This window comes from Sus scrofa, chromosome 12, assembly GCF_000003025.6.
Source record: "Sus scrofa isolate TJ Tabasco breed Duroc chromosome 12, Sscrofa11.1, whole genome shotgun sequence".
In the NCBI taxonomy this organism is placed as follows: domain Eukaryota; kingdom Metazoa; phylum Chordata; class Mammalia; order Artiodactyla; family Suidae; genus Sus; species Sus scrofa.
The window spans coordinates 768,856-795,900 of record NC_010454.4 but is presented as its reverse complement, the minus strand read 5'-3'; the positions used below and the strand labels follow the sequence as shown (position 1 = coordinate 795,900).

Sequence of the window (27,045 nt, the reverse complement as noted above, 5' to 3'; positions counted from 1 at the left end):
ACAGCCCAGACTGGAGGCTGATCTGCAGGGCTAGGATGAGGGGACACAGGGTGACCGGACCGGCCTGTCTGCCAAGTCCTCTGACGGGTACTTGCAGCTGTGCCCAAGGTGCACAAGGGAAACGTCTGATGCCCAGGAAGCCAAGGGCCCAAAGAGCGGTGCTGGGGGGAGGGGCGGGCACGGACAGGGCGCCCCTGCCCTCTGAATGCCTTGCTCAGCATCCTAGGAGGACATCAGCCTACAGCAGAGTCAGGCACCTGGGCTGCCAGCCTGGCCAGACCTGAGGTGCCCGCCTGCCACACACACGGGGGAGGGCCTGAAGCGGAGAGGAGCCTGGCAGCAGGGCAGAGACCGCCACCCTCCTGCCCGCCAGTCCCCTCGTGGCTTCCTGCTCTGCCCCGGAACCCAGAAACCCTTATGGGCCGTGGTGCCAAGGGCTCCGGGCAGGTGGGGAAGGGGGAGCAGGCCAAGGACAGAGTCCACCTTCCTTCCCAGGGCTGCTCTCCCGAGCTCAGACCCTGTGACGTGGGTCCGGGACCGGGCAGTGGGCCAGGCAAGGTTCCCCCTCCTGCAGGGAAAGCAGAGCTCAGGAGCTCACCTGTCAGCAGGCTGGGGAGGGGGGGCCAAGGGCCCAGGCCCCCTTGGGAACCTCAGGGACCACCTGGCACGGCAGGAGAGCCAGCCAGAAGGGGTAAGGGGCTATGCTGCCCCCTCCCCCGGGCCCAGGGCAGTGTCCCATGGGCAGGCAAGGCCAGGGCCTCCCCGTGCCCAGCCTGTGCTCAGCGTGTTCAGCTCCAGAGTTGAACGTGGACCAGAAAGTGCACATCTGCGGTCCCAGGTGCCCCCCGCCCCGGCCGGCAAGTCCCCACAGACAGGAGGGCCTGCTGGGGCCACTCGGGTGGACCCGGGCCCACGCCTTCTTACTCGGCGCCGCCCGGGGCTCCCTGGAGCTGGGGACATCTTGCGCTTTAACGACTCCAGGGTGAGAAGGAAGTGGAGGCCACAGTGCAACGGACGGACGGATCGTGCTGGCTGATAGGAAGGGCCAGCGCCAGGGTGCGGGGTGGGCAGGGCGCTGCCCTGACTGGAACAGCAGCTGCCAGGCCTGAGCCCCTGGGTCCCAGCAGGGCCCCCTTGGGAGCTGCCTCCTGGGAGCTACGTGCACCCCTGCGGGCAGCAGGAAGACAGCTGGGTGCCAGCGCGCAGGTGTCTCCCCACAGGTATCCCCAGGGGGCGGGGCCGTGCCATGTCCACAGTGTCACTCCACCTGCCCCCCCATCAGCTGCCAAAAGACAGCGACAGCTTCAGAGGAGAAACACGACGCCCGGCCTCAGAAAGCTAGTCTCGCGTCAGGGACGGACACCGAGCCTGGAACTGATGAGGTAAATAACGAGCAGACGGCAGGTCAGGGAGCAGAGGTGGAAGTGGTCACGAGTTTATTATTTACACGGAGGGTGGACACGGGTACAGTGATCCAACAGAAGCGCAGCGCAGGGACCGGCCGCCGGCACACAGGCGATGCAGACGTTGCAGCCGCGGCGCGGGGCGAGGGCCGCAGCTGCCAATGCCTCCCCGGGAAGGCAGGCGCCCTCTGCGCAAGGCACTGGGCAGCTCGCGCTGACCCTCCTGGGTCTCAGCCCACGCGGCCGAGTGCCCGCGCCCCAACACACGGAGCAGCCGGCTCGGGATTCGGAAAGACGCAAACGGCTGTGCTCCGGGCCGGCCACTCGGCAGTCAGGGTGTCCCAGGACACGGACGCCTTTCAGGCCCCTGGCTGCCCAGGCCCCCACCCCCATCCAGACCCTCGCCCTGCTGGGTGGTCAGGCTGTCAAGAGTCCCCTGCTTCGCGGCACTTCAGAGCCGATCCCCCTGGGTGCGCCGGCCTGCCTGGGCCTGGGCAAAGCTGGCATCCGGGGCGGACGCCACAGCCCTTGGCCATTCATCCGGATGCTAACACGGACGGAAGACCAGTCTGCGCTATTAACGCCGACAGTCTGTTTAGAGAACCTCCCAGACGCGAAGGCGCGGAGGCACCCGCCACTGAAACAAGCACCCCGCCCCCAGGAGGGCCCCACGTCTCCAGGCTCAGCTTCCTCCTCGCCGTGGCTGCTCAATCGGGAGGCACCTGCTGCGCCCGCGCTGTCGCCGGCACTGTCCAATCGCTCTGACGACTCGAGTGCCCAGCGGGTCCACTGTGAGCAGGCGCTTCAGTCCACGGGGATGGCAGGGAGGGTCAGGGAGGTCACGAGACACAGGCACACACGGACACACACGTTACTTACACACGCGTATACACGTGCCAGGCTCCCAAGCGGCCCGCACAAGACAGCACGAGACACAGACCGGGAGGCCCCGTGGGCTCCTCCGCGCCCGGCCTGCCCTCCCAGACTCCACGCCAGCGTCTGCTTCGGATTTCTTTACAGACAGCAAAACAGACAGGAAAGAAACAATAAAAAGACAGGTTTCTTTACACAGATTTAAGCCAATAATTTTTAGCAAAATGATACAAAACTGTCTTAGCCGAGTAGAAGGTCGGTGGTTACGGCAGACTCGGCAGGGGCACGGGCGCGCCGCCACCCGAGGGACCGGACCAAGAGGCTCTTGGATGGGAGTCTGATTCTCTCTGCGCTCGTCTCTCTTCTTCCCAGCCCCGCTGCCACCGAGCTCGCGGGGCCTCGGCGCAGCCCCTGGCGATGGCAGCGCGTGCAGTCTGTCCGGTTGGGTTTGTGTTTGTTTCCCCGTGGGCGTCGCTGGGTGGGTGGCCTGGAGAGCTCCCGGTGGTAACGGTTCGGTTCTAGACCGGGGCGTGTCACTATAACAGAGTAGGTCGGCCATGCATGTCTGCCCTCAGCCAAAGGAGCGCTCTCACCGGTGCACGGCGGACTGGAGACCGCTGGCAGCCACCCGACCGGCAATCTGTCGGAGCCAAAGCACAGGAGAAGGTCAGCATGAGGCCTGAGGGACGCAGCCGGTCAGGCTTGGACACACCACCAGGGACAGTGCCCTGGCACAGGGGACAGACACCGCCTGGCCCCTCTGCACGCGCACCCCCAGCCGCTCCGGAAGGTCCCTCTAAGGCCAGGACACGTGCAGCAGAGAAAGTGACAGAAGACGGGGAGGGAAGGAGAGCCATGCAGGCGAGGAAGCCCGGCGGCGTGGGGCCGAGAGCCGGTCATCAGACCAGGGCCCGAGCGGAGAAGGGACGCTTGCTCCCAGCCGCTTCCTGGAAAGGAGCCTGCTGCTCTGAACACAGGACCCAGGCCCCGGTGGCCCTGGGGCTCCGGTGGGCAAGACCTACGAGCACTCCCCACCGAGACGCCCCCAGAGAGCAGCGCCCAGCAGACAGAGCCAGGAGGAGCCACAAGAGTCGCTGCCGAGAGGAGCAGCGTGGACGCCCAGCCATGCACCGACGGCAGGGAGCAGGCGGCTGTGGCTGATGGGTTAATGCAAACGAGCGCGTGGACGAGGTGCTGGGCAGAGACCGAGCTCGCAAAGAAAAGCAAACGAGGACGACAGAGGTCAACGCTAAGGAAGAGAGATGACAAAGCCGGGACAGCCGAGACCAGGAGTGTCTCCCGCAGCGAGAGCGCAGGGGCCCCCCTCCCCCTGCGGCCCTCTGCCAGCACGACGGGACGCACGTCCACACCAGCCTTCGGGGCCACGGGAGCCACCACCGGGCTCCCGCGCCCCACGCCGGTGCCAAGGGCCAGCGGACAGCTGCCCCGGAATCCGCCTGAGGAGAAGACCTGGGCCAGGGGCCTCGCCCGCTGGCGGCTCCTGGCATGCAAGCCCCCCACCCGGCCTGCGCACACTCACCCAGCGCTGCCTTCCGACGGGAGCCGTGCAGCTACTTGCCGTGGTGTTCGAAAGGAATGCTATTCTGAGGTGGGGGGAAAAGACAGCTGTTGGGGAGGGTTCGCGGCGGGACCAGCACGGAGGCCCCTCCTCCTTCCTCCTGCACCAGCGCTGCCTGCGCGAACCAGGCCCCCGGCCGGGCCTCTCCCCGCGGAGCGGCCTCTCAAGAGTGGTCCCTGGACCTGCCGACACGGAGCCCGCCCCCAGGGCTCAGGCTGTAAGAGGACGGGACCCTCGACGGCGGCCCCTCCATCGGCTCTCACACCCACGGCTCCCCGAGGCCCAGGCGCGCGAGGGCTGGACGCGGGGAAGAAGACCGGGCTCCGGGCCTCGGGGGGGCAGGGGAGGCAGGGATTCGCACAAGTCAGTCCCTGGCACCAGGAGCCGGGATCGTGTCCCTCGACAGCACTGGACGGAGGGGGCACTTCTCAGAGAAACGCCACCGCCAGGCTCGTCCGCCAGCAGCCCTCCGCCGTCTCCGCGGCACTCCAGCCACGACCAGGGACACAGGCCAACGTCCCCCCGCCCCCAGCTGAGATCAGCAGGCCTCCTCCCTAAGGGGCAGAGGCGGCTAGGGAAGTGGCCACCCCAGCCCACTGCGACCCTGCACCCCTGTGTCACCACCCCTGCTCCGCTCGCATCTCTGGGGGAAGAAGCCAGACCGAGCCTGGAACAGCCCTGATCATGGAGGCCCTTGGCGGCCAGGAACGGCGCCTGCCAGCAAGAGTGCCAAGGGATAGAGCCGTCCTGGATGGAGGGGACTGGGGCTGTGCCCTCAACGCAGAGGTCCTAAGGAGACCCCGGGGGGAAGAGGGACAAAGTGGAGGCGCCCCATCCTCAGAGCCACGGCACACGTCTTGGTAGGAAAGCAGAGAGAGAACAGAGAGCAGAGGCAGGCCCTCACGGGGAGACTGGGCAGCAAAGCCCAAGGAGCCGGCGGCAGAGGTGGTCGCAGACCCGAGGCGCTGGCGCCCCTGAACCCCTGGCGCTTCCTGATCCTTCCTTGTGTTAAAGCCAAAGCGAGGCCTGCCCTCCTTCGTCCCAGCCGAGGCGCTCTGGGCCCGTGCCAGGCCACTGAGGCGTGCATTCCAGGGCTCGTGGGAACACACCCGGAGGCCCTTTCTGTGTCCCGAGGGAGGCAGGATGGCTGGGGGCCGGGAGCCGCATGGGGCCGATCTCGAACCCCTGACCAGAGCCTCTGTGCCCCATGATTCCGACCAGCTGCGTCTCCAGCCAGAGAGAAGCTTAATGGGCGAACAGCAGCCCGTTTCCAGTAGAAGTGCCAGCAAGCGACAGGTGCCCTGTTTACTTCACGCAGTTAAGAAAACGTGGTCGGGGCACCTCCTCTGCTGGGCACACCCGCCCTTTGCCTGGCCAGCCGGCGCTGCAGAACCAGGCTCTGGGCACTTCGCACAGGCCCTGTGCCTCCAGATCAACACGCTCAACCCGCCAAATTCACCGACAAGCTACCCCCAGCAGACAGCATGGGGTGACCCCGGCCCCACGGGACACTGGCTGAAGCAGAGAAGAGGCCCACCTGGACCATTCTTCACCCTGCCCGCCTCCTGCCACCCACGCGCAGAAGACCTGCCAGCACGCAGGCGAGGAGTGGCGCTGCTGGGCAGGGACAGCGAGCAGAGCGAGTGGGCACAGGGCGTGGCTAGAGAAGACATGGCGCCGGGCGCCTAGGACGCCCTACAGTGACTGCCGGCGGGCGACAAGGGCTCTCCGCGGGGGTGGAGCGCCCGGCTGACAAGAGCGAGGACAGAGGCTCGAAGGCTGGGCCAGGCGCGCTGCAACACCAGGCGCCCACAGGCTGGGGGCGTCCGCCCAGGGAAGACGGCGCAAGAGAAGAGGCGCCAGCGGGCGTCCCAGCACAGCCAGGGCGCAGCCTGGCCCCAGAGCTCGTCCCTGGGGCCCTCAACCGAGGGCCCCACGGTAGCGAGGGACACGAGGTCCCCGGCAGTTCAGACGCTCCGAAGAGGGAGAGCGAGAAGGATGGAAAGCAGGAAGCCTCCGAGGCCGTCGCCCACTGCGGGGGCCGCAGGACCGGCGCGCAACGCGGCTGCGGAGCGCAGGGCCCGGTGGCGGCCGGGCGCGTACCTGTGAGGTGGACATGCGGGAGGTATCTTGCCGGCCCGTGAGGTCGGACGAGGAGATGTTGACGGGGGCCCCGCGGTGCAGCCGCATACTCACTTTCCGCTCTCTTTCCATGCCGGACACGGGCCGAGGAGAGGTGTTCGCTGGAGGAGAGGGAGACAGGGCAGCGTGAGGCCTCAGGACGCGGCCCCACACTCCGCGAGGGCCTCTCCTCGGGAGCCGTGTCTCACGAGGACCCGCGGCCACGGCTGCGCCGGCGTCGGGCTGGGAGCGCTGTTGCACCCGGACTCTGGGCCGGCCCTGCGTCGGGGCCCTGGCAGCACCCAGCTGACTCCTGGGAGCCAGGCGTCCAGCGGGAGGGCGGCCGAGGCGACGGGCGAGGAAGAGAACGGAGGGGTAGGTGGTGGGGAGGACTCAAGTCTCGAGACGAGCGAGACGACAACGCGGAGCTCCCGGGGGGGGACGCAGCCCTTCAGGAGGCCAGCACCCGCCAACAGACACTACCAGCCGCCCGGGCACCTCGGGATAACAACCGACGGGGACGGGGACCTACAAGGTCACACGCTGGCGCGGCCGGAGCAACCGACACGCGAGCCGGAGGGCCGGCCGCCGGCAAAGCGGGTGGCGGCGCATGCTGGGGCGCCAGGACACTCACCCGTGTGTGAGGTAGGGGTGAGGGGGGTGGGAGGGGCCGCCTCCTGGGTCCCCCTCAGCCGGCCTGAGGCCGTGGAGGGGAGGCCGCGGGTGGCTGGGTTGCGGGAGTGTCTCAGCCGCTCCTCTCGGTCCCGGCGCTCCCGCTCGGCGTCGTCGGCTGCCCGGCTGGCTCCCTGCGAGGAAAGAGGGCGAGACCAGGACTGAACTGGGCTCGGCGATTCTCAGCCACTGCTCCAGCGACGCCGGGCATGGGGGTCCGTGGGCCGGGGCAGCCGTCGCCAGCCACGCAGCAGCCCAGCGGTCCCCCCCGGAACCTGGCGGCCCGGCCCGCCGGTGCGCAGAGAAAGCCCCAGCCGCCGCCTCCTCAAAGCCGGGACCGGCGGCGCCCAGCGGCCCTGCCCCGTGGGACGGGAGCCAGCCTGGGTCAGAGGTGGCCCAGCCCCGCGACAGTCGGGGCCCGTGAAGCCGGAGGGAGAAGCAGCACTCGGTCGGCTGAGGGCTCCAGCCAAAGCCCCGAGCCCAGAGCCCCAGGCGAAGGTCACGGCGGCGCGTAGGTGACGAGGCGGCCGGGCTGCTCCCGGAACAGTGAAGTGTAACCGGAAGCCTGGGGGCACCTGAGGAAGTGCGGTGCTGGCAACCGTCCTAGTCAAGGGCACTCCCGCCGGCCCTCGCAGCCCCCGGCTCCCGAGCTGCCCCTGGCGCAGCCACGCCCTTCCGTCCAAACCGCACAGGCAGCTCTCTGGGCACAACAGGGACCAGCGGTGCCAACACGGTGCAGACGGCAGGTCCGAAATCATCTTCCGGAGAACAGACCGTGGCAGAGCGGCTCTGGCAGGAGGTCCAGCGCGGTGGCAACTCCGGGCCACCCACACCCCCCTCCCCGGGGCTGTCCCGACGGCCACCCTGACAGAGGGGCCTGGCTCCCAGGGGACACGGACCAGGCCTGGCGCTGGCCCCACTGCAGGAGGCTGCAGCCACCTCCACCTGATCCCGGGGTGAGCACTGCACACCTGAGGCCCCGGGAAGGGGCTGCCTGCCCTGCGCTGGGGCCTCAAGGGGAGGTTCTGTCCCCATCAGGTTCCGTCACCCCAGAAACGTGCCTGCTTGGGCTTGAAGCGCAGAACCAAAAACTTAGAACCAACTTTGAATGAAACACTGGAACGCCGGCAGTGCTTCCCGAAGACTGATCGAGTGCATTCGACAGACTCAGCGACAGGAGGCCTGTCTCAGAGCAACACCAAATCGCCAGCCTGCTCGGCTCCTGCTCACGCAGCCAGGCTCCCGCCTCGGGAACACATGGCGCCCCTCGGAGGCCGCGCAGGGGAGGAGGCAGGTCCTCACCCCAGGGGGGCAGCCACGCCCCAGTGACCCGGCCACCCAGGCCACCGGCTGCACACCCCAGGATGGACGACGACGACGACAGTGACCTCAGGGGGCAGGCCTGCACCACAGACACCCCCGTGGCCCTGGCTGTCCTGGAAGGGCCTTCTTGGTCTCGGAGGCCCTCGCGCTCCCCACATCAGCGACGCCACCCGAAGCCCGCCCTGTGGCGTCCGAGGAGGGAGGGGAAGGCTCGGCGGCGGGTGGCACACTTACAAACTTGAGCATGTTCCAGTCAAAGACGTAGTCGTAGGAGAAGCCCTGGCGGTGGAACAGGTTCCTGAAGAGCTGCCTCAGGTACGAGTAGTCAGGCTTGTCATCAAAGCGCAGGGAACGGCAGAAGTTCAGGTACGTGGCGAACTCGGCTGCAAAACACGGGAAACTCAGGGTAACCAGCTGTGGCCCGACCGAGGGCCGCACGGGTCTGTCAGCAGGACCCCTGAGCAGGCCTGCCACGTGCCGGACGTGAAACGCGGGCACACACTGAGCAAAGAGGCTGAGAAAACAGTGCCGCGGAGCCTAGGCTTCATTGGGGGAACCTTCCCCAGGGGGCGCCCGATGAAAACGAAGGGCCCCGGGAGGCACGGCTTAGGAAGACAGGGGAGCCTTCTTCTAGGGACAGAGGCCACCTGCCCCTGTCCCGCCCCAGCGCAGGGGTGTGGGCAGGGCCTCGGCCCGTCCCTGGGACACTCACGGGGGTGTGGGGGACCCCGCCCCCCAGCCTCGGTCCCCGTCCCTGGGACACTCACGGGGTGTGGGCGGCCCCGCCCCCCAGCCTCGGGCCCCGCCCCCCGTCCCCGGGACACTCACAGGGGTAGCCTTTGCAGAGCACCTCGATGGGCGTGGACATCTTCTTCTCGCTGATGCGCTCGTACTTCTGGCGCTTGGTGGCCGCCTTCAGGCCCTGCCAGGGCAGCGAGCCCAGGTTGAAGTACATGAGCACGTAGCCCAGAGATTCCAGGTCGTCCCTCCGAGATTGTTCTGGGAAGAGGGCCGAGGGTCAGGGCGGCACGCAGGCCTGCGCGGCACAGGCCGCCCCTGCTGTGCTGCCGGGAGGCGCTCTCAGCCCGGATGGCAAGGGCGGCAACAGCGTCGCGGGGGCCGCCAGGGAGCCAGCCCGCGCCCGCCCCACCCCAGCCGGGAAGGGCCCGGGCCTGGAGGCCTCACCGATGCCGAGGTGCGTGTTGATGGAGGCGTAGCGCGCGGTGCCGGTGAGGTTCTTGTTCTCGCGGTAGGGGATGTGCTGGTGGGTGCGGGCGTCCCGGTACTTCTTGGCCAGCCCGAAGTCGATGATGTACACCAGGTTGCCCTTCTTGCCCAGCCCCATGAGGAAGTTGTCCGGCTTCACGTCCCGGTGGATGAAGTTCTTCGAGTGGATGTACTCGATGCGGCTGATCTGCGGGGAGGGGGGGAGCCAGGTCAAAGCCCAGGGGGCCCCACAGGAGACCGGTGCCCACACTCCGCAGCCCTCGGCGTCAGAAAGGGGCACAAAGGAAGCACCCACGTGGTGCAGGTTGTAGCTGCAGCTTGGGCGCTGTTCCTGGCCCAGGAACTTCCCTATGCTGCAGGCACAGCCAAAAAAAACCCCCCAGCATCCTACACCAATTTAAAAACGTGTGGGGGCACCGAGCCGATCCCTCCGGCCCCGTCCTGGGCTCTCACAGGGGGGCAGCCGCAGCCTGACGTGACAGCTGTGCTGTGGACACAAAGCCCTGGAGGGCCCCGAGCCCTTCCTGCCCTCCCCATGCGCTCGCAGGCCCTGCACTGTTGAGCCAGACCCAGCGTGTGACCTGAGAAGGCGCTCTCACCATCTGGTCAGCGAGCAGCAGGACGGTCTTGAGGCTGAACTTCCTGGAGCAGAAGTTGAAGAGGTCCTCCAGGCTGGGCCCCAGCAGCTCCATGACCATGACGTTGTAGTCGCCCTCGGCCCCACACCACCGGATGGTGGGGATGCCCACTGCAAGAGAGCCAGCGTCAGCCCGCCCCCACCACCCTGGGGCACTGCGCTGGCACCAGTGACCAACTGCACCAGCCCCTCGATGAGGAGTGGGGGAGGGGCTGGGCTCCCCCCACACCAGCACCCGGCTTCCCGGAGCCAACATCCTAGAGCAGCCTGGTGCACCTGTCACAACTAAGGCACGCATGTGGTGCTGTCATTAGCAACACACTCTCTGGGTCCCCTCAGTTCCAACCTCACGCCCTCCTGCTGCTCCAGGACCCCGGACCCCTGGACCCCCGTCGCCTGGGGCTCCTCCCGGCTGGGAGGGTCTCGGCCTTTCCTGGGGTGAAGGGCCCGGCAGTTTGGAGGAGGGCTGGGCAGGGGCTCGCAGATGGCCCTGTGCTGGTGTCCGTCTTCTCCCCGTCGTTAGTCTGGGCATGTGGGTTCGGGGGAAAGTGCCCTTCCCATCACGTCGCATCAGGGCCCGGGCTCTCAAGGCCACTCATGGCCATGGACGTGCCCTGGGCCCCCTGGCGGTCCTCCTGCTCTCTGGGGGGAGGTCACCAGGCACGGCCCACACGGAAGGGGTCTGTGCCCTCCCGGAGCAGAGCACCGACATGCGGGTCTCGGGAGTTCTCTTCTCCCCGTTTAGGCGCTCAGTGTCTCCCATCCGTGCGGCCCGCTCTCCAACAACGTCCTGGACCCTGCTGCACAGCATGTCCCAGCCTTGGCTGCTCCTTAGCGGCCCCTCGTGGCAGGCGCTGCCCGTTCTGAGCACTGCCTTACCTTCCGATACTGTAAGACGCTAATAGTTTTAGTTCTGATACCAATGGGACAAACGCTTCCTTTTGTTTTTCATTTTTTGGGCTTTTTTTTTCCGGGCCACACCTGTGGCATATCAAAGTTCCCAGGCCAGGGGTCCAATCAGAACCGCAGCTGCCGGCCTACAACACCGCTCGCAGCGATGGCGGACCCTTTAACCCACTGAGTGTGAGGCCAGGGATCAAACCCGCAGCCTCATGGGTACCAGTCGGGTTCACAGCCCACTGAGCCGCAATGGGAACGCCTGTTATTTTTAAATTAAGTACCTTAACAACGCACTTCAGCAGTTCCCTGGCTTTGCAGTTAAGGATTCAGCTGTGGCACGGGTTCCATCCCTGGTCTGGAAACTTCCACATGCCAAAGGTGCGGCCAAAAAATGAAATAGTTTTAAAAACATACCTTTGACACATGACACAGGCATACACACGATGCAAGGAAGTCTGTGGCACCCTAGTGAACACAGACGGGGTCTGCTTTCACCCCCCACCCCCTGGACGAGGGCCACGAGGGACTGCGCCCTTCCCCGGCTTTGATGACGTGTACGCACCACACGCACCCGCTCAGCAAACACAGCACAGGCCCGGTTTCTCATAATTAAACAGGATGCAGAGGACATTCTCACGTGTGTCCACTGGTCAAAGGTCCCACGCGTGAGTCCCTGTTCTTACGTAGTTCTCCCAGGTTTGTACCGAGAAACACAGGGCACAAATCGTCTGACTACACAAGATAACGTCACACTGCTTTTGAAAACAACCCCGTTCACAGCCGGTCAGAAGCGAACAGGTTCCAGCTCAGGCAGGATCTCATCAGAGCTCTTAACTTCCACCAGCCGGGTGGGTGGGTGTGAAACGGTTCTCACCGAACTCCCAGTTTGCATCTTTTTTCATTATTTACTGGCTGTATGTCTCCTCTTCTCCAAAACATCTAGTCATATCTTTTGACGATTTTTTTCTATCACAGGGTCTTTTATTTACAGCAGTTCTTTTATAAATTCTGGATACTCAACTATTATCATTTTTATGAAAGGCAAATAAATACCTTCTCTCTGTTAATGGATGTTTTTTACTTTCTTTGGGTCTTGTGATGAACAGAGACGCTACTTTTTTTTTTTTTTTTTTTGTCTTTTACAGCCTCACCGGTGGCATGTGGAGGTTCCCAGGCTAGGGGTTGAATCGGAGCTGTAGCCACCGGTCTACGCCCCAGCCACAGTAACGTGGGATCCAAGTCACATCTGCGACCGACACCACAGCTCACAGCAACCCTGGATCCCTAACCCACTGAGCGAGGCCAGGGATCGACCCCACGTCCTCATGGACGCTGGTCGGGTTTGTTCACCACCGAGACACAATGAGAACTCCGAGATGCTAGGTTTCAACGAAGACAAACGTGCTGATCTTTTCTTTCTTGCTTTTGGGGGCCGCACCCCGGCACATGGAGGTTCCCAGGCTAGGGGTCACATCGGAGCTGTAGCCGCCGGCCTCCACCGAAGCCACAGCAACGCGGGATCCCTAACCCACTGAGCGAGGCCAGGGATCGAATCCACAACCTCGTGGCTCCTCGCCGGACTCCTTTCCGCTGCGCCACGACGGGAGCTCCAAGGTCTCGGCCCGCTCCTTTACTGCTCTTTGGTGTCTTACGCGAGAGCCCATCCTGACTCTCCGTCCAGCCAAGATGGACAAAGGGACCCAACTTAGGTTCACACACAATAACCAGGAGAAGACACGAGTCGACACGACCGTGGGCATCGAGCGACACCACCACGGAGACGCGACACGCCAGTCCTGCCTGAGCGAGCAGAGGGGCAAACCGGGCAGCTCCAACCCATCACAGAGCTGAGGACGTGGAACCTCAGTGCTGCGCCCAAAGAACACCAGATACGCCAGGAAGCGGCAAACAGGACCCACGCGGAGAAGACCCGTGAAGACAGACTCAGGTGTCAGAGGCAGCAGAGGAGGAAGCTACCATAAACAACAGCTGTGTCCCGCGTGAGACGAAGTGGAAGATGCACACCTCAGCTCCCAGAGACGAGACTGCACTGTCCAGGAGGATGTGATTAACAGCAGGTCAGACACTGCGGGGCAAGAGACGCCTAACTTGAAGGCACAGCGACAGAAGCCACTGCAAAAGCCAACAAGCGCTCAGAGCTACAGGAGAGCCTCACGACCCTGCCACCTGAAACTGGAGCCCCACGGAGAGGGGAGGAGGGAACCGAGAGCACACGGAGGGGAAGCCGAGGGAGACACAGACGCCAGCCCAGAACGGGACACTCCAACTGCTCGCAGCTAGGGACAAAGAGACCACCCTGGAAGCAGCCAGAGAAAGGGCACCGTGGAGGAAGACCTTCCCAGCGCTGGGCACAGAACTGGCCATCCGCAAAAACACCTCGGAGCTAAGATCCAACAGTCACAGACCGAGGAGGTGACCAGTCAATCCCCAGCAGGCCCGCCCTGTGACCCCTGCTACGGGACTCCACGCCTACACAAAGGGATGAGGCCGGGGGAGTAGCAACCCAAGTACATAAAGACAACTGACATTTAAAAGATGCGACGGCGTCCACAAAAATGATGCCGCAGTAAACCCAAACGCGGGTGGGTTTCTCCCCGCAGACAGGGCTCTGTGGGAAAGGCACCCCACATGCACTCGGGGGTGGGTGGTGACACATCAAAGACAACCACCCCGAGTCGGCTCAGGCAGGGCGAAGGAATTCAACAAAGGGGCTCAGCACAAAAGTCATCCTGAAACCCAAGGGAAAACTTCATCGACCCAAAGTAAGCCGAGAAAGGGGGAAACGCAAAGCCAAGACCAGATGAGAGGACAACTGACAGCAAAGCGAACCCTGTCGCATAGAAGTTTCGGGACTACTTGCTCTAATTCTGTGAAAAAGGCCAAGCATGAAGTTGAAAGGGACCGAACTAAGGGGGCACCACTCTGCCGCGCTGTCCAGCGCTGCCGGGAAACGGGGCGTCCTGGGGGAGCAGGCAGAATCGCGAAGCCCTCGAGACCCCTTTCCACGAGAAAGTGCGGCACCAGGAGGCCCTGTTCCGCAGAACCAAGGCCCTGGGCTTCAGGCCACACGCCCTTTACTAAGGAAGGTGCTGTGTGGCTATGAGTGGGCAGCAGGCACAGGCAACGACAAGGCCACCGCTTGGTGAACAACAAAGGCCACTATCAGCACCAGCACGTCCCTCCAGGGCCCAGTGCGGCTGCTTACGGAAGAGCAGTTCTGCACAACGTCTCTGAAGGCGCCCCCGAGCTCTACAGCCGAGTCCGCCGAGTCCGCAGCCGGAGCCTCCGCAGAGCTCGGCTGCTCAGTGGTCTCCAGCAGCGTCAGTCCGTAGGCGGCCTGGGTAGCGCGGCCGCGTCAACGGCAGTTCTTCCAACCCAGGGCCTGGGGGGTCTTTCCATTTCTTTCCATCATCTACAAGTTCCTCTGCTGGTATCTTACGGTTCTCCGCATGTCACTCTCCCGCCTCCTTGGGCAGGTGTACCCCGAGGTATTTCAGACTCTCCCGGGCACTTCGCTGTGAGTGTAAGTCCGTCGACCTTGCCCGCTGCGGCCCTGCGGCCCCGCCCACCCGTCCCGGCAGGCGGCCTGGGGCCTCCAGGGTTTCTCCCACAGGCCGCCTCACGGCACCTGCAGATCAGGACGACTCCACCTCCTCCTCGCCAGTCGGGCTCCTTTATTTCCTCTCCTCATCCGACCGCTCTGGCGAGGACGGCCATCAGCGCTGAAAGGGTGAGGTCGCCCCGTGTCACACCCCTCACCGCTCTGAGGCTCTAACTGACCCAAGCGTGGCCGACAGACGCTGCTCCCGGCTCGCGCCCCCCTCTGGACTCCCGCCCACTGGCCTGGGAGCACTTGTGTCCCTTCCACGTGACTTGCCAGCTCTTCCTGCCCCACCTGGCACCTGGGCCCCTCGTGGTGGCAAGTGACACTAGAAGCCATGACCAGGGTGCCGGGTCGTCACCAGCCCAGGCGTTGTGTGTGGGCGTGTGGCATCCATGCCATCGTCGACTCGGCCCTTCTCAGCCTGCTCTGTGGGAAGAGGCCTGCTGGCCTTGGCCGGAGCCCCGGAGCGCTGGGAGGCGGCATCTTGCCGCGGTGCCCTGACCACGAACAGAACGGCTGCCGTTGACCAGTCTTTGTCAGCGTCCTCCAACGAAGCTTAAAATTTTCCATATACAGGTCACACCTATACCCCACGGATTCTTCCGCTGCTGTAAACAGTATTTTAAGAACGACGCGCTGGACTCTGGACTTCTCCGGCCAGCAGAGCCGCCGGCACCCGAGGCCACGCCTGGCCTCCAAGCGGATGTCTGAGCCCCAGGGTCAGACGCACGCGGAGAGCGTCCAGAGCTTCACGGAGGACGAGGCAGCAGAGCTGACCTTTTGGAAGGCGGCCGAGGGCCTGGAAGCTCTCTAGCCACCAGCCTTGGCGGGTGTTCTGTGTCAGGAGTACAGAGATGGACGGAGACAGGCCAGAGGCGGCTGTGGGCAGGTGTAGACCTGCGTGCCAAGGAACCCACTTTTTCCCCGGCCTACCCCAGAAGCGCCCCCTCTGCCAGGGCTTCACCCCACAGTGAGCCGGCCTCCTTTCAGGAGCAGGAGCTCACACCCCTGCCCTACCAGGACTGAGCCACAGGGGGTGGAGGAAGTGGAAAAAGCTGGGGTGCCAGGCGCCGACCCTGCTCGTGCCAGTGCCTGAGGGCGTGGGGGACAGCCCTCCCGCATCCGCTTGTTTCCTGGCGTCTCCACCCCAAACCCCAGCTTTGGAAAGAGGCCGGGCGTTTTCCTAAAAGGAAAAGCTACACGCTAACGACAGAAGACCAGGCGCAGGGCCAGGCAAAGTGCTCTCTCGGGGGGCCCTCAGGGCCGCGCTGGTCTCCTCCAGACCCACTGGCGGGGCGGGGTGCCGGGCTGAGGCGAAGGGAGGCAGGCCAACAGCTACAGCCCTGCGGCAGCACAGGCCTACTGCTCCCTGGGGTCCCTTTTCGGGGTGCTAACGGCACTAGCCCTCTGCAAACGACCCATCTGCGCGTTTCAATCCCTTTCTTCACAGAAACTCGTCTGGGTACCTCAGTCTCAGGCCAGCGGCGGTGGCGGTGGCTCCCGGAAAGCACGGCAGGCACCAACTCTGGGGTTTTGACACCGAGGAGGACAATTTTTTGGAGAGCAGAGTCTACCGCACCATCTCACTCTGCCGATTAGAGCTGGCTCGTCGGCCCTCCTGAAACCCTCCAACTCCACCGTTCCACTGGAGGCCAGGTTTTGACTCTGTTGCCCTCCAGCTGAGCGCCTCCTACCAGAAGGCAGGAATGAGCACGATCAGGAAACGTGGCTCGGACGGGGCAGGGGAGGCCAGGCGGGGAAGGCTGTCTCCGCGCTGGAAGCCTTCCTGCACCTCCCCCGGCAGGCGTGTGTCCCTCCCTGGCCCTTCACCAGGGTCCTGTGCCCCCACCCTGAGCTACCGGGTGGCCACGGGAAGCAAGAACCCAGATCCTTAAGGCTTAATGAGGCGTGGCTCTCTCCCCTCGGCGTCCTGAGACCAGAGGCGAGGGCTCCTCCGTAGCACCTGGTGCCAGCGTCCTGCCCATGGCAGCAGTGGCCAGTGTGGCGGCTGAAGGACAAAGGGTTTGGTTCGCCTGCTGGACTCACTGCACCTGAAGGCGGCAGACGTGCTGACACCGGGTTCTGCCGCCCCACCGTTTGCGAGGGCTGCGCGGGACCCCGTGAGCACTGGCTGCAGAGGAGGTGAGGCGCAGCCGCTCTCGGTGCAGCGTGTGGGTCTTTCCCCAAGTTCTTCCAGGGTTTCCACTGTTTGCAAACTCCCTACTGTACTGAAAGAAAAGCAGCCAGACATCAGTCCCAGCATCGCCAGATCTGAGCCTCATCTGCGACCGACACCACAGCTCACGACAACGGCGGATTCTTAACCCACTGAGCAAGGCCAGGGATTGAACCTGTGTCCTCACGGATGCCAGTCAGGTCTGTTGCCTGCTGAGCCATGATGGGAACTCTGTCTCCACAACCCTTAGGTGGCCTGCGCCAAAAAACGGAAGCAGCTAGAAACACTCCGTTCCTCGCTGCCAGCCTCCTGAGCCAAGACCATTCCTGGACGTGATTCGTGACACTCAGGCTGCTCAAACCTACTTAACCTCTGATCCCAGGGAGAGAAGCAGGGGCCCCGGCAGAAAGTGGGGTCGGGACCGAGAAGAAGCCGATGGACGGGGGTCTCCTAGTCACGAGCACGAGCACGAGCACGAGCACTCCGACTTCTTCGCTCTCCCATCCTCGCTCTTGAAAACAACCCCGTGAAAACGCCGTCTGGCCTGGCTGGGACACCGCCGGCCACGCTGGAGAGGGGGCAACGGCGAGGCTGAAGAGGATGCGGATCCAACAGGAGCCCCAATGCCGCGCAGGCGGGAGGGTAAACGAGCGCCCCCTTGGAACGCACCCCTGCTCCCCAAAGCCCCGGTGCCACCCTGCAGGCCGCTCCAGCAAACACAGGGGCACTCTCGGGTTCTGCACCTGCAGACGTGGGCTCGGGGTCATCCAGGTCCCATCTTTAAGAGCAAAGTGCTGAGCGCCAACCTCGGCTCCCAGCCCAGGGAGCACGGTAACAGCAACGAAAACCATCAAAGCACAGCTGCGTCACCGCAGACCCACCTCAGGAGCACAGCGAGTCAAAAAGGAAGGTCGCAGAACGCACCCAGCAAGACTGTACTGTGTCTATTTGGAAGCGGGGGGACTGGGGGGCGAGTGGCAGGGGCTGGCCACCGCCCGCCCGCTCTGACGGCCTGTCACAGCAGCTCCTTCCTTCCAGCCACTGGCCGCACCTACACGCCCGGCCAGGCGCTCTGCTCGCAGCACTCCGGCCAGAGGACGAGGACGCTGGGTCACCTGCTTCGTCCTACGTGGACTCTCTGCAAACCACGTGCCACAGCCCCAGGCAGCACACGGCCAGGAAGCCACACGCAAGAACGGGCTGCTACCCATACAGACGGCCGCCCTGTGACCTGAGACAACTGGAAGGACACGCGGGGCCAGGGGTTAGAGAAGCAGCGGCCGGGATGCGGCCCTGCTCCCAGGCACGGGTCTTGCCAGCCGCGGACGCCAGCTGCCCCTGGCCCGCGGCCCCGGCACAGGAAATGGTCACCCCGCCTGCTGCCACTTGCCACCTCTTCCCTCATCGGGGCCAAGGGCACCACACACACCTGGGGGCAGGGGGGACAGCGCCCGCCTGGACAGGCCTCCACCTGACTTGTGGGAGGTTTCAATGCAAACATGGGGACTCGGCATGAACGCGAGTAGTTTTTCACGAAGTGTCTGCCGATTCAACCTGAGAACCACGTAAATAGCACGGCTGGAGGGACACCTTGTGCTGTGTCAGCAGAGAAAGGCTGGCTTCGGGGAGCACGTCATCGGGTTGTGAAAGACAGACTTCCGGCAGGGTGAGCGCGACAACAATCTAAAGACAAGGGAGGCAGGTCGCCGGTGGCGTTCCGCGCTCCGTGTCACCGCCCTTGAAGCCCCACGCCACGCATGTTCTTAGGTGCCATCGAGGCTTCCAAATAAAAAGACGGCAAGCGTCTGGGCCCCACCGTGGGAGCGGACCAGGCACACGAGTGAGAGACGTGACAGCGGCGCCGCCGGCCCTCGCCCGCCCTCCCCCGGCCCGGACTCCGACGCCAGGCCTCTGCGGCCTCGCGGAAATGCTGCTCCTCGGAGCACAACGTCCAGCCTCGGGCTCCTCCCCACCCCGAGGGCCGCAGCCCACGTCACCGCTTCCGCCGACAGCTGCGCAGAGAAGCCCGCCGAGGGCCGACACACCCGTGGGGTCCTCCACCGACCTCTCCCGGGCACGAGGGGAGCCAAAGAGTCGCCTCCCCACAGGCCGCCCGAGAGCCCGCAGCCTCTTCTGGCCCCGGGGACTCGGGACAGGAGGCGCAGGACGAGGCCGCTGCGGTGCGCGGCGCCCCCGCAGGACCGCGCTGCTCTAGGACGAGCCGCGGCTGGAGAGACACCCTGTGCGGTGACAACAGAGAAAGGCTGGCTTCAGGGAGCAGCACGCATTCACCCCCTTCGCAGAGCAAAGATGTCAAGACGTGGCTTCGCCAGTCCCCTCCTCCCCGACAGAAGGGCCACAGGGCCCGTGCAGCCAAGCTTTCCCCTGGCAAAGCGCCGAGAGCCCTCCCACCCCACGCCCGCCAGGAAGGCACCACGGGGGCTTCTGATGGACGCGCTGCCAAAGAGGAAGCAGCACGGCCCGCCTCCGCACAGCAAGCCCTGACCCCGGAGAAGGCCCGAGACACCCCGGGCCACGCCCTGGCCTCCTGAGCTCCTTGAGGAGTGGCCCGGGCACACCCTTCAAAACGCTACAGCATCCCCAGGACTCTGAGACCCCCAGCAAGACCCCCTCCTGCTCCGCCAGCCAAACAACCAAAGTTGAGAGAAGGCTAGCACCCTGACCTCAGGCGGGGCACCCTCCGCCTTCAGGCACCCTCGGGCCCCAAGGCGGGTTCCTGGGGCGGGGGCAGTAACTGAGCTGGACAGGGTGGCTGAGGCCGTGCCCCTCGCTCAGGAGAGTCTGCAGGGTCTGGCCCAAAGCCGAGGGCGTGACAGAGGTGGCCCAGGAGAACCAGTGACGTCCTCCAGGTCAGCGTCCTCGCAGGCCGTGTCCAAAGACAGTCACGTAACAAAAAACCAAGCAAGGGGATGTTTATGAGAAAAGCACGAAACGACGTTTTGAGGACGGAGGGTCCGCGGACTCAGGCAGAGTCTGAAGAAGCCATGGGACGGGCTCAGGGTGTGAACGGTTCCCCGCCCCACACAAAGCAGCTCACGACACCTGTACTGCCCTGGCCTTCGCTGCCACCAGGCGAGCCGTACCTCCTCCCTGCATCATCTTGTAGATTTTGCTCTCGATGTGGAGCTGAGGGTGCTTAGTTTTGACACATTCAAGCTTGATGGCAACTTCTTCTCCCGCAGCAATGTCCGTACCTTGGCAAAGAAAGAAAATCACAGGCATTAGCCATCTGGAGTCCCCCACCCAACCCAAGTCATCCCACACGGGAGAGACGAAGGCTGCAGGGTGACAGGCGCACCCCACTCTCTGCTGTCAGATGTGGTCAGGACAGGTATGTCCCTGTGGGAAAATACCCTACTTTTCACCTTTTTTTTTTTTTTTTTGCTTTTTTTAGGGCCACACTCACGGCACATGGAGGTTCCCAGACTAGGGGCTGAGTCGGAGCTACAGCTGCCGGCCGACACCACAGCCACAGCAACGTGGGATCCGAGCCGTGTCTGTGACCTACACCACAGCTCACGGCAATGCCAGATCCTTAACCCACTGAGCAAGGCCAGGGAGCGAACCTGAATCTCCATGGGTCCCAGTCAGGTTCACTGGCGCCGTGCCATGACGGGAGCTCAGCCACCCTCTTCTTGACTACAGTAAGGGCCAGCACACGTGACACCCGCCACCCTCCAGGCATCAGTGGAGGCCCAAAGCTGCGCTGCAGGACCTTCCTCCAGAAGCCGAGGGAAAAGCAGCCTCGGCGCTCAGCCCGCTCCCCCTTGCTTTCCTCGCCAGTTCCTCCGAGTACATGCACTTTAATCCCTCCCGCTAGCAGTGCTGTGTGTGAAGGAATTAACGCTCTGATCAGCAACCAGACGGAAGCCGAGACACGGCCTGCTCAGGGAGACCCGTGCTGCGGGGCAAAGCAACCCCGCCGGTCCTGGGCGACTCAGTTTCTCTTGCCACCTGTCTTCGGTGGGGAGACCTGCAGTCTGCGTCCTGAGGGACTTGTGGGGTGAGTGGGTGATGGTGACAAAGCACTCGGAGACTCCTGGACAAAAGGCAGAGAGAACTCGGCAGGCATTAGAGCAACAAGACCTGCAGGAGAGCTGTCAGCTGAGTCACAAACCCAGTAAGTGCCGAGGAAGGACAGGGAGGCATTCTCCCCTCGTCTGCTCAGATCGCTGACGATATGTGACCACTCCTAGCCCACCTGGATCCCAAACTGGTCCCCGATGCTGGGGTTCCGGGGGGTAGGCACCACCTGGTCACTGCCAGTGACCATGCTTGACTGAAGAACTCCACCACCATTCCACAGAGACTCCTGGGCACTCAGAAGAAAGACAGGTAATACATTTTGTTCTTCCTGCCTGAGGTTGGGACAGTCTATCAAGAGAAACGACTTCATCATAAAGTGTACCGTGCAGATGAAAAATGAATGCAGAGTTCCTGTGAGGACTGGAGCCCTGCACTGAACTCGGAAGCCCAGGAGGAACGGCTGACTCATCTCACGAGTTACATCAGCAACTCCCCGCCCCCCAGGGCAGGAGCAGTGAAGCCTCTGCTGAGAGCACTCCTGCTCCTCCAACTTCGCTGGCACTGTCACCCTTGCTAGGAGGCAGGTCCTCAATGACAAGACAGCCTGGGCCCGCACAGGCTACCTACAGAACTAGCATCTCTGAGAAGGCTAAGAACGCGTCTAGCTCCACCATACTGCAGCGGACAAAGCTAAGGTTTGGAAGTAACCCTGCAATACTGACAGTCTTGGGGACAAATGACCACAGGCAACTCTGGAACAATATGAATTCTATCCTCCCGCAGGATCACACCAGCAACACCGCCAGCCTCCCGCAGGACCACACCAGCAACAGGGCCAGCCTCCTCCAGGACCACACCAGCAACACGGCCAGCCTCCCGCAGGATCACACCAGCAACACGGCCAGCCTCCTCCAGGACCACACCAGCAACAGGGCCAGCCTCCTCCAGGACCACACCAGCAACAGGGCCAGCCTCCCGCAGGACCACACCAGCAACACGGCCAGCCTCCTCCAGGACCACACCAGCAACACGGCCAGCCTCCCCCAGGACCACACCAGCAACACGGCCAGCCTCCTCCAGGACCACACCAGCAACACGGCCAGCCTCCTCCAGGACCACACCAGCAACACGGCCAGCCTCCTCCAGGACCACACCAGCAACACGGCCAGCCTCCTCCAGGACCACACCAGCAACACCGCCAGCCTCCTCCAGGATCACACCAGCAACACGGCCAGCCTCCTCCAGGACCACACCAGCAACACGGCCAGCCTCCCACAGGATCACACCAGCAACACGGCCAGCCTCCTCCAGGACCACACCAGCAACAGGGCCAGCCTCCCACAGGACCACACCAGCAACACGGCCAGCCTCCTCCAGGACCACACCAGCAACAGGGCCAGCCTCCTCCAGGATCACACCAGCAACAGGGCCAGCCTCCTGCAGGACCACACCAGCAACACGGCCAGCCTCCTCCAGGACCACACCAGCAACAGGGCCAGCCTCCTGCAGGATCACACCAGCAACACGGCCAGCCTCCTCCAGGATCACACCAGCAACACCGCCAGCCTCCCACAGGACCACACCAGCAACACGGCCAGCCTCCTCCAGGACCACACCAGCAACACGGCCAGCCTCCTCCAGGATCACACCAGCAACAGGGCCAGCCTCCTGCAGGATCACACCAGCAACACGGCCAGCCTCCTCCAGGACCACACCAGCAACACGGCCAGCCTCCTCCAGGACCACACCAGCAACACGGCCAGCCTCCTCCAGGACCACACCAGCAACACGGCCAGCCTCCTCCAGGACCACACCAGCAACACCGCCAGCCTCCTCCAGGACCACACCAGCAACACGGCCAGCCTCCTCCAGGATCACACCAGCAACAGGGCCAGCCTCCTCCAGGACCACACCAGCAACACGGCCAGCCTCCCACAGGATCACACCAGCAACAGGGCCAGCCTCCTCCAGGATCACACCAGCAACAGGGCCAGCCTCCTCCAGGACCACACCAGCAACAGGGCCAGCCTCCTCCAGGATCACACCAGCAACAGGGCCAGCCTCCTCCAGGACCACACCAGCAACACGGCCAGCCTCATCCAGGACCACACCAGCAACAGGGCCAGCCTCCCACAGGACCACACCAGCAACACGGCCAGCCTCCCACAGGACCACACCAGCAACAGGGTCAGCCTCCCGCAGGATCACACCAGCAACACCGCCAGCCTCCCGCAGGATCACACCAGCAACAGGGCCAGCCTCCTCCAGGATCACACCAGCAACAGGGCCAGCCTCCCACAGGACCACACCAGCAACAGGGTCAGCCTCCCGCAGGATCACACCAGCAACACCGCCAGCCTCCCGCAGGACCACACCAGCAACACGGCCAGCCTCCTCCAGGATCACACCAGCAACAGGGCCAGCCTCCCACAGGACCACACCAGCAACAGGGTCAGCCTCCCGCAGGATCACACCAGCAACACCGCCAGCCTCCCGCAGGATCACACCAGCAACACGGCCAGCCTCCTCCAGGACCACAGATGTGAAGGTTGCCCTGAGTCTGATGACTCAGAGAGGAGGTGGACAAGGGTTCCCTGCCAAACAGACTCAAGGGCAGCACAACACTAAAGGCTGCCTTTTTTGAGAGGTCTTCCCCCACTGGGTGAAGCAGCAGAGCTTCAAGTTCTGTGCCTCCCATGCAAACCAAACATCAGAGACCACTAAGCAAAACTGAGGTCCACCAGTCCCCAGCCCTGCAGTCCTGTCCCAGCTCCCTTGGCTGAAAGCAGCCCATATGCTCCACTGGTTGCGCTGCCCCATGTCTACTCCTCAAGCCACCACCAGCCCACATGGGGACACACAGAGGACAGCCAGGAAGCACCCAGGAGCTGACAGCAATGTGACACTGCGACAAGACTTTATTTTACAAAAGTGCCGGTCTGTAACATCAGAAATTACAAAACCCAGTCCTTCACCACAGGTAACTTTTAGAAGTACTTCTACATGGGGAACAAAAATCCCCAAGACACCACGAAGCTCTGGAGGCCAGATTCGGAGCATGTCACATTGACTCACGGGGCGTGTTTATCTCGCAACAACCTCAGCTCTGCCGTGCAGCTCCAGTGCCAGTCACACAGGAGTCCTCCTCACTAAGCAGAGACGTCCGGCTACGTCAGACACAGGCTAAGGCTGGTCCTAGGAAGACAAAATTCCATCTCTCAAGCTGCGCAAAGGCAGATGGTAAATTACCTGAACTTAACCCCCAGCAGGACCCTGTCCTGGGACAGAAAGGTAACTCCCACGGATGCCTGTCTTATCGCGAAGAAACAGGGAGAGGCCTCTGAACAGCAGGGCAAAGGTCATTCTCGCAGGGCAACCACTGACGAGACAGCTGACAGAGTCTGGTGACTTCTCACCAGAAACCACCCTGAGAACACAGACAGAAAACGACGAAAGCTCAAGCTGAGCATGCAGGCAGCTAACTGCTCTCCTCTTCTGACAGCCAGCCGGCCAGCACTTCAGAAGCCCTACTACGCGCCAGACATCCAGCTAGGTCCACTGCAGAGAAGCACCGTCAGCGAGTACTAAGCTTTCCTTCCTTCCCAACAGGCACCTGTGTCCGTGATGAAGCCACAGACACAGTCCGGCTGGGTAACGTCTGGACAGGAGAGGCCATCCCCAGTGAACTGATGGAGCGAAAGGCGCGAGCCCAAGTGCCAAGAACTGGTAGGAAGGAAACCTCCATCCCGCCAATCGTGACGGGGGGCGGGGGGAGAACAGTTCCCTAAGAATAGGGGCTCACGTGTTTGGGAAGGACTGGAACAAGCTGGCAGGGCACAGTGCCGCTTGCCCACGTCAGCACAGCAGGCCGCTGAGAAGGGAGGGCAACACTGGGCTTTCTGGGTCCAGGAGGCACTTGGCAAGCTGAACAAGCTTTCTTTCCTCCCACCTCAAATACCTGAAAGCACCAGAAAGTCTCAGGTGGAAATTCAGGACCCCAAACCCCAGGCCTAAAGACAAGGTGAACCTACCTGGAGGAGTCAGGAGCCTTCTGACACTAGGGCGAAGGGACAGTACTAGGCGTGGTTTTAACTGTCACGCCAGGATACGGAGAACATACTGATTTTTAAGATGAGGACCCAATTCCTTACCTAATTAGTCTCCTAACAAACAGAAAACACCCGTGATATAGACAACTCACTCCATCACGTGGTCTTCGTGGCGGATCTGCCCTCTTCCACCCTTAACCACAGTATATGTGAGCTTCCTCAGACCCGCCTTCCCGCTACATCTTAATCTAACGAGACCACTTTGCGGCTCTTCTGTGGGGTCGCAGGCAGCCTGAAGGGACCACCATATGGGACAAGAGCCAACGGTGACAGAAAATAAATCAGTTGTGCGAACGCCACACAAGTCAGTCAAAGTCTATTCCAATAGGTGGGCCTCACGGCACGCCTGACGGGGGTTCCCGAGCCTCAGGTCCGGCCCTCTTAGAGTCAAGGTGGAGGAGACTGAGGACAGACCCCTCTGAGGCCGGCAAGCCCGATCTGTATCAAGCACCACTGGTGCGTCCATCACAAGGTGAGGCCCGGAGGACACAGCTGGGGACAGGCCTTCGGTGTCTCCCACGAAGCTCCCATATTGGTGAATGTCTTGGTCACAACATTCCTCCACTTGAGCGTCCAAAAGCAGCTTCAGAAAGCAGCCGTCTGGCAAAGTCTCAGAAAGGAGAACAAAAAGCTTCAAAATATCTTTTTCTTATCTGTGGAAAGGCGGCTAATGGATCGGTTCTGGAGTACAGCTCCTAGATCCTAGGTTAAAACTTTTGCCAAAATCTATTGTTCTATAAATAAGGCAAACAGCTTGCATTTACCCAGCGCTTCGCCTCCAAAACCCTGCTGAGAAGGCAGCTCCCGACGACTGGACATAAATATTTAAGTAGTAAAATGCAAGTGTCTCTGAAGTGTATCCTACTTGGAGAGCAGCGCACATGCTGGAGGGACAGGTACCCTGTGGGGTAAGGGTACCAAAAGCAGTTCCCAACTCCCTCAGTGGGGGCTCCTCTTACACACCAGCCCACCGAGGTCGCGCACCCGCTCCAGGTAACGAGAGCCCAGGATGGGGCGGGGAGCTCGCACACTTGGGACCATCTGAAAGGCATAACCAGGAGCATCAGGGACCCTCGGCGACAAGCGCAGCAGCCGAACGGAAGCCCCGGGGCGGGCTGCGCCACGGGCGCATGTTTACCCCGAACTTGCGCAACGACAGTCCCGCCGCACAGCAGGCGTGCCGGGCTGGGCAGCCCCGACGCGGGGGTGGCAGCGAGTGGCCCACAGTTCCTCCGAGGAATGCCGCTGAGTTCTGTTTAAACTTCCAACTTTAAGATCCAAGCCCACCCTCTAGCACACGGGTGTATCCGAGCCTTCTTGCGCTGGAGACCTCAAACAATCCGGGACATTCTAACCCCAGGTTTTCCCGTCTACCCCGAGAACTTTCGCAGCAAAGGACAAGCTCCGGGTAGCGCTGCGCCACTCGACCTGCCTCTACTTCAGCCCACGCCTAAACGCTGACTTCGTCCTGGGTCGCCTGAGCGTCGTTCTGGTTGACGGCCAGGGACAGAGGCTGCAACTTGGAGGCGCAACACGTACCCCACCACCGCCCGACGGGCCCCCCGCGCGGCCCCGCGCTGCACCTGCGCTCCGCGGCCGGAGGGGCTGGGCACCGCCAGGGGCAGCGCGCAAGCCTCACCTCGTCTCGTGCCCGGCCGCAGGGCGCAGGACGCGGGCCCGCACGCCCGCCGACCGCTTTGTCGCCTGCGGGGTCGCCGGCCGTCCCGGAGGCCGCGGGCAGGCTGGGGCGGCTGCCCCGGGGCGCGGGTCGGGGGGGCCGCAGGCTCCCGCCCGGGGAGCTGAGCGGCGCGAGCCGTGAGGGCCCCGGGGCGAGTCAGGGGTCCGGCCGCCGGGGGCGGGGTCGCCGGGGCGGCGGCCGGAGCGGAGCCCGGCGGCCGGGCGCCGGTTTGGGGGCCGCGCCCGGGGGAGGGGCGCCTCACCGAGATAGATGTCTCCGAAGGACCCGCTGCCGATCTTCCGGCCCAGCCGGTACCTGTTCCCCACTCTGAGCTCCATGGCGGCGGCGGCCCGGCTCGCTCCTGCCCTCCCGGCCGCTTCCTGGGTCTGAGCTCGGGGAGGCGGCGCCGCTGCTGCCGCTACTGCGGGTCCGGCTGCCGGCTCCGCCCCCCTCACGGCCCCGCTTTCACCATCGCTTTCCGGCCGCCCTGCCGCTCCCAGCGCCTCAATACGGGGCGGATGGGACAGTCCGGGCGCCGCCGCCCCTGCTCCGGCCTCCGCCAACCCCGTTCGCCCTCTCCCCGCCGCGGATGGACTCGGATCTCCCGGGCCTAAATCCCCCTTCAGGGGCCTGAAGGAGCCGCCGCCATCGCGCTGTGACGTCACTTCCCCTAGC

The 27,045-nt window shown here is 63.6% G+C and overlaps 1 protein-coding gene across 3 annotated transcripts; it reads right to left on the bottom strand.

The window, feature by feature from the left end:
* Positions 1,406-27,045, bottom strand: CSNK1D (casein kinase 1 delta). 3 transcript variants are annotated; one of them, XM_021066360.1, is made up of 10 exons: positions 26,633-27,045; positions 19,641-19,751; positions 9,798-9,946; positions 9,157-9,385; positions 8,800-8,970; positions 8,206-8,354; positions 6,611-6,782; positions 5,959-6,098; positions 3,817-3,880; positions 1,406-2,916 (listed from the first exon to the last, which is right to left on the bottom strand). In XM_021066360.1, exons 1-9 carry the CDS (start codon positions 26,706-26,708, stop codon positions 3,848-3,850), a joined length of 1,230 nt encoding a protein of 409 aa, XP_020922019.1. In that variant the 5' UTR covers positions 26,709-27,045; the 3' UTR covers positions 1,406-2,916; positions 3,817-3,847. The 3 variants fall into 3 exon arrangements, 2 of the variants coding, with proteins under 2 accessions (XP_020922019.1, XP_020922017.1); XR_002336914.1 differs by having other exon boundaries at positions 3,817-6,098; positions 26,633-27,043; XM_021066358.1 differs by lacking the exon at positions 3,817-3,880 and having other exon boundaries at positions 26,633-27,042.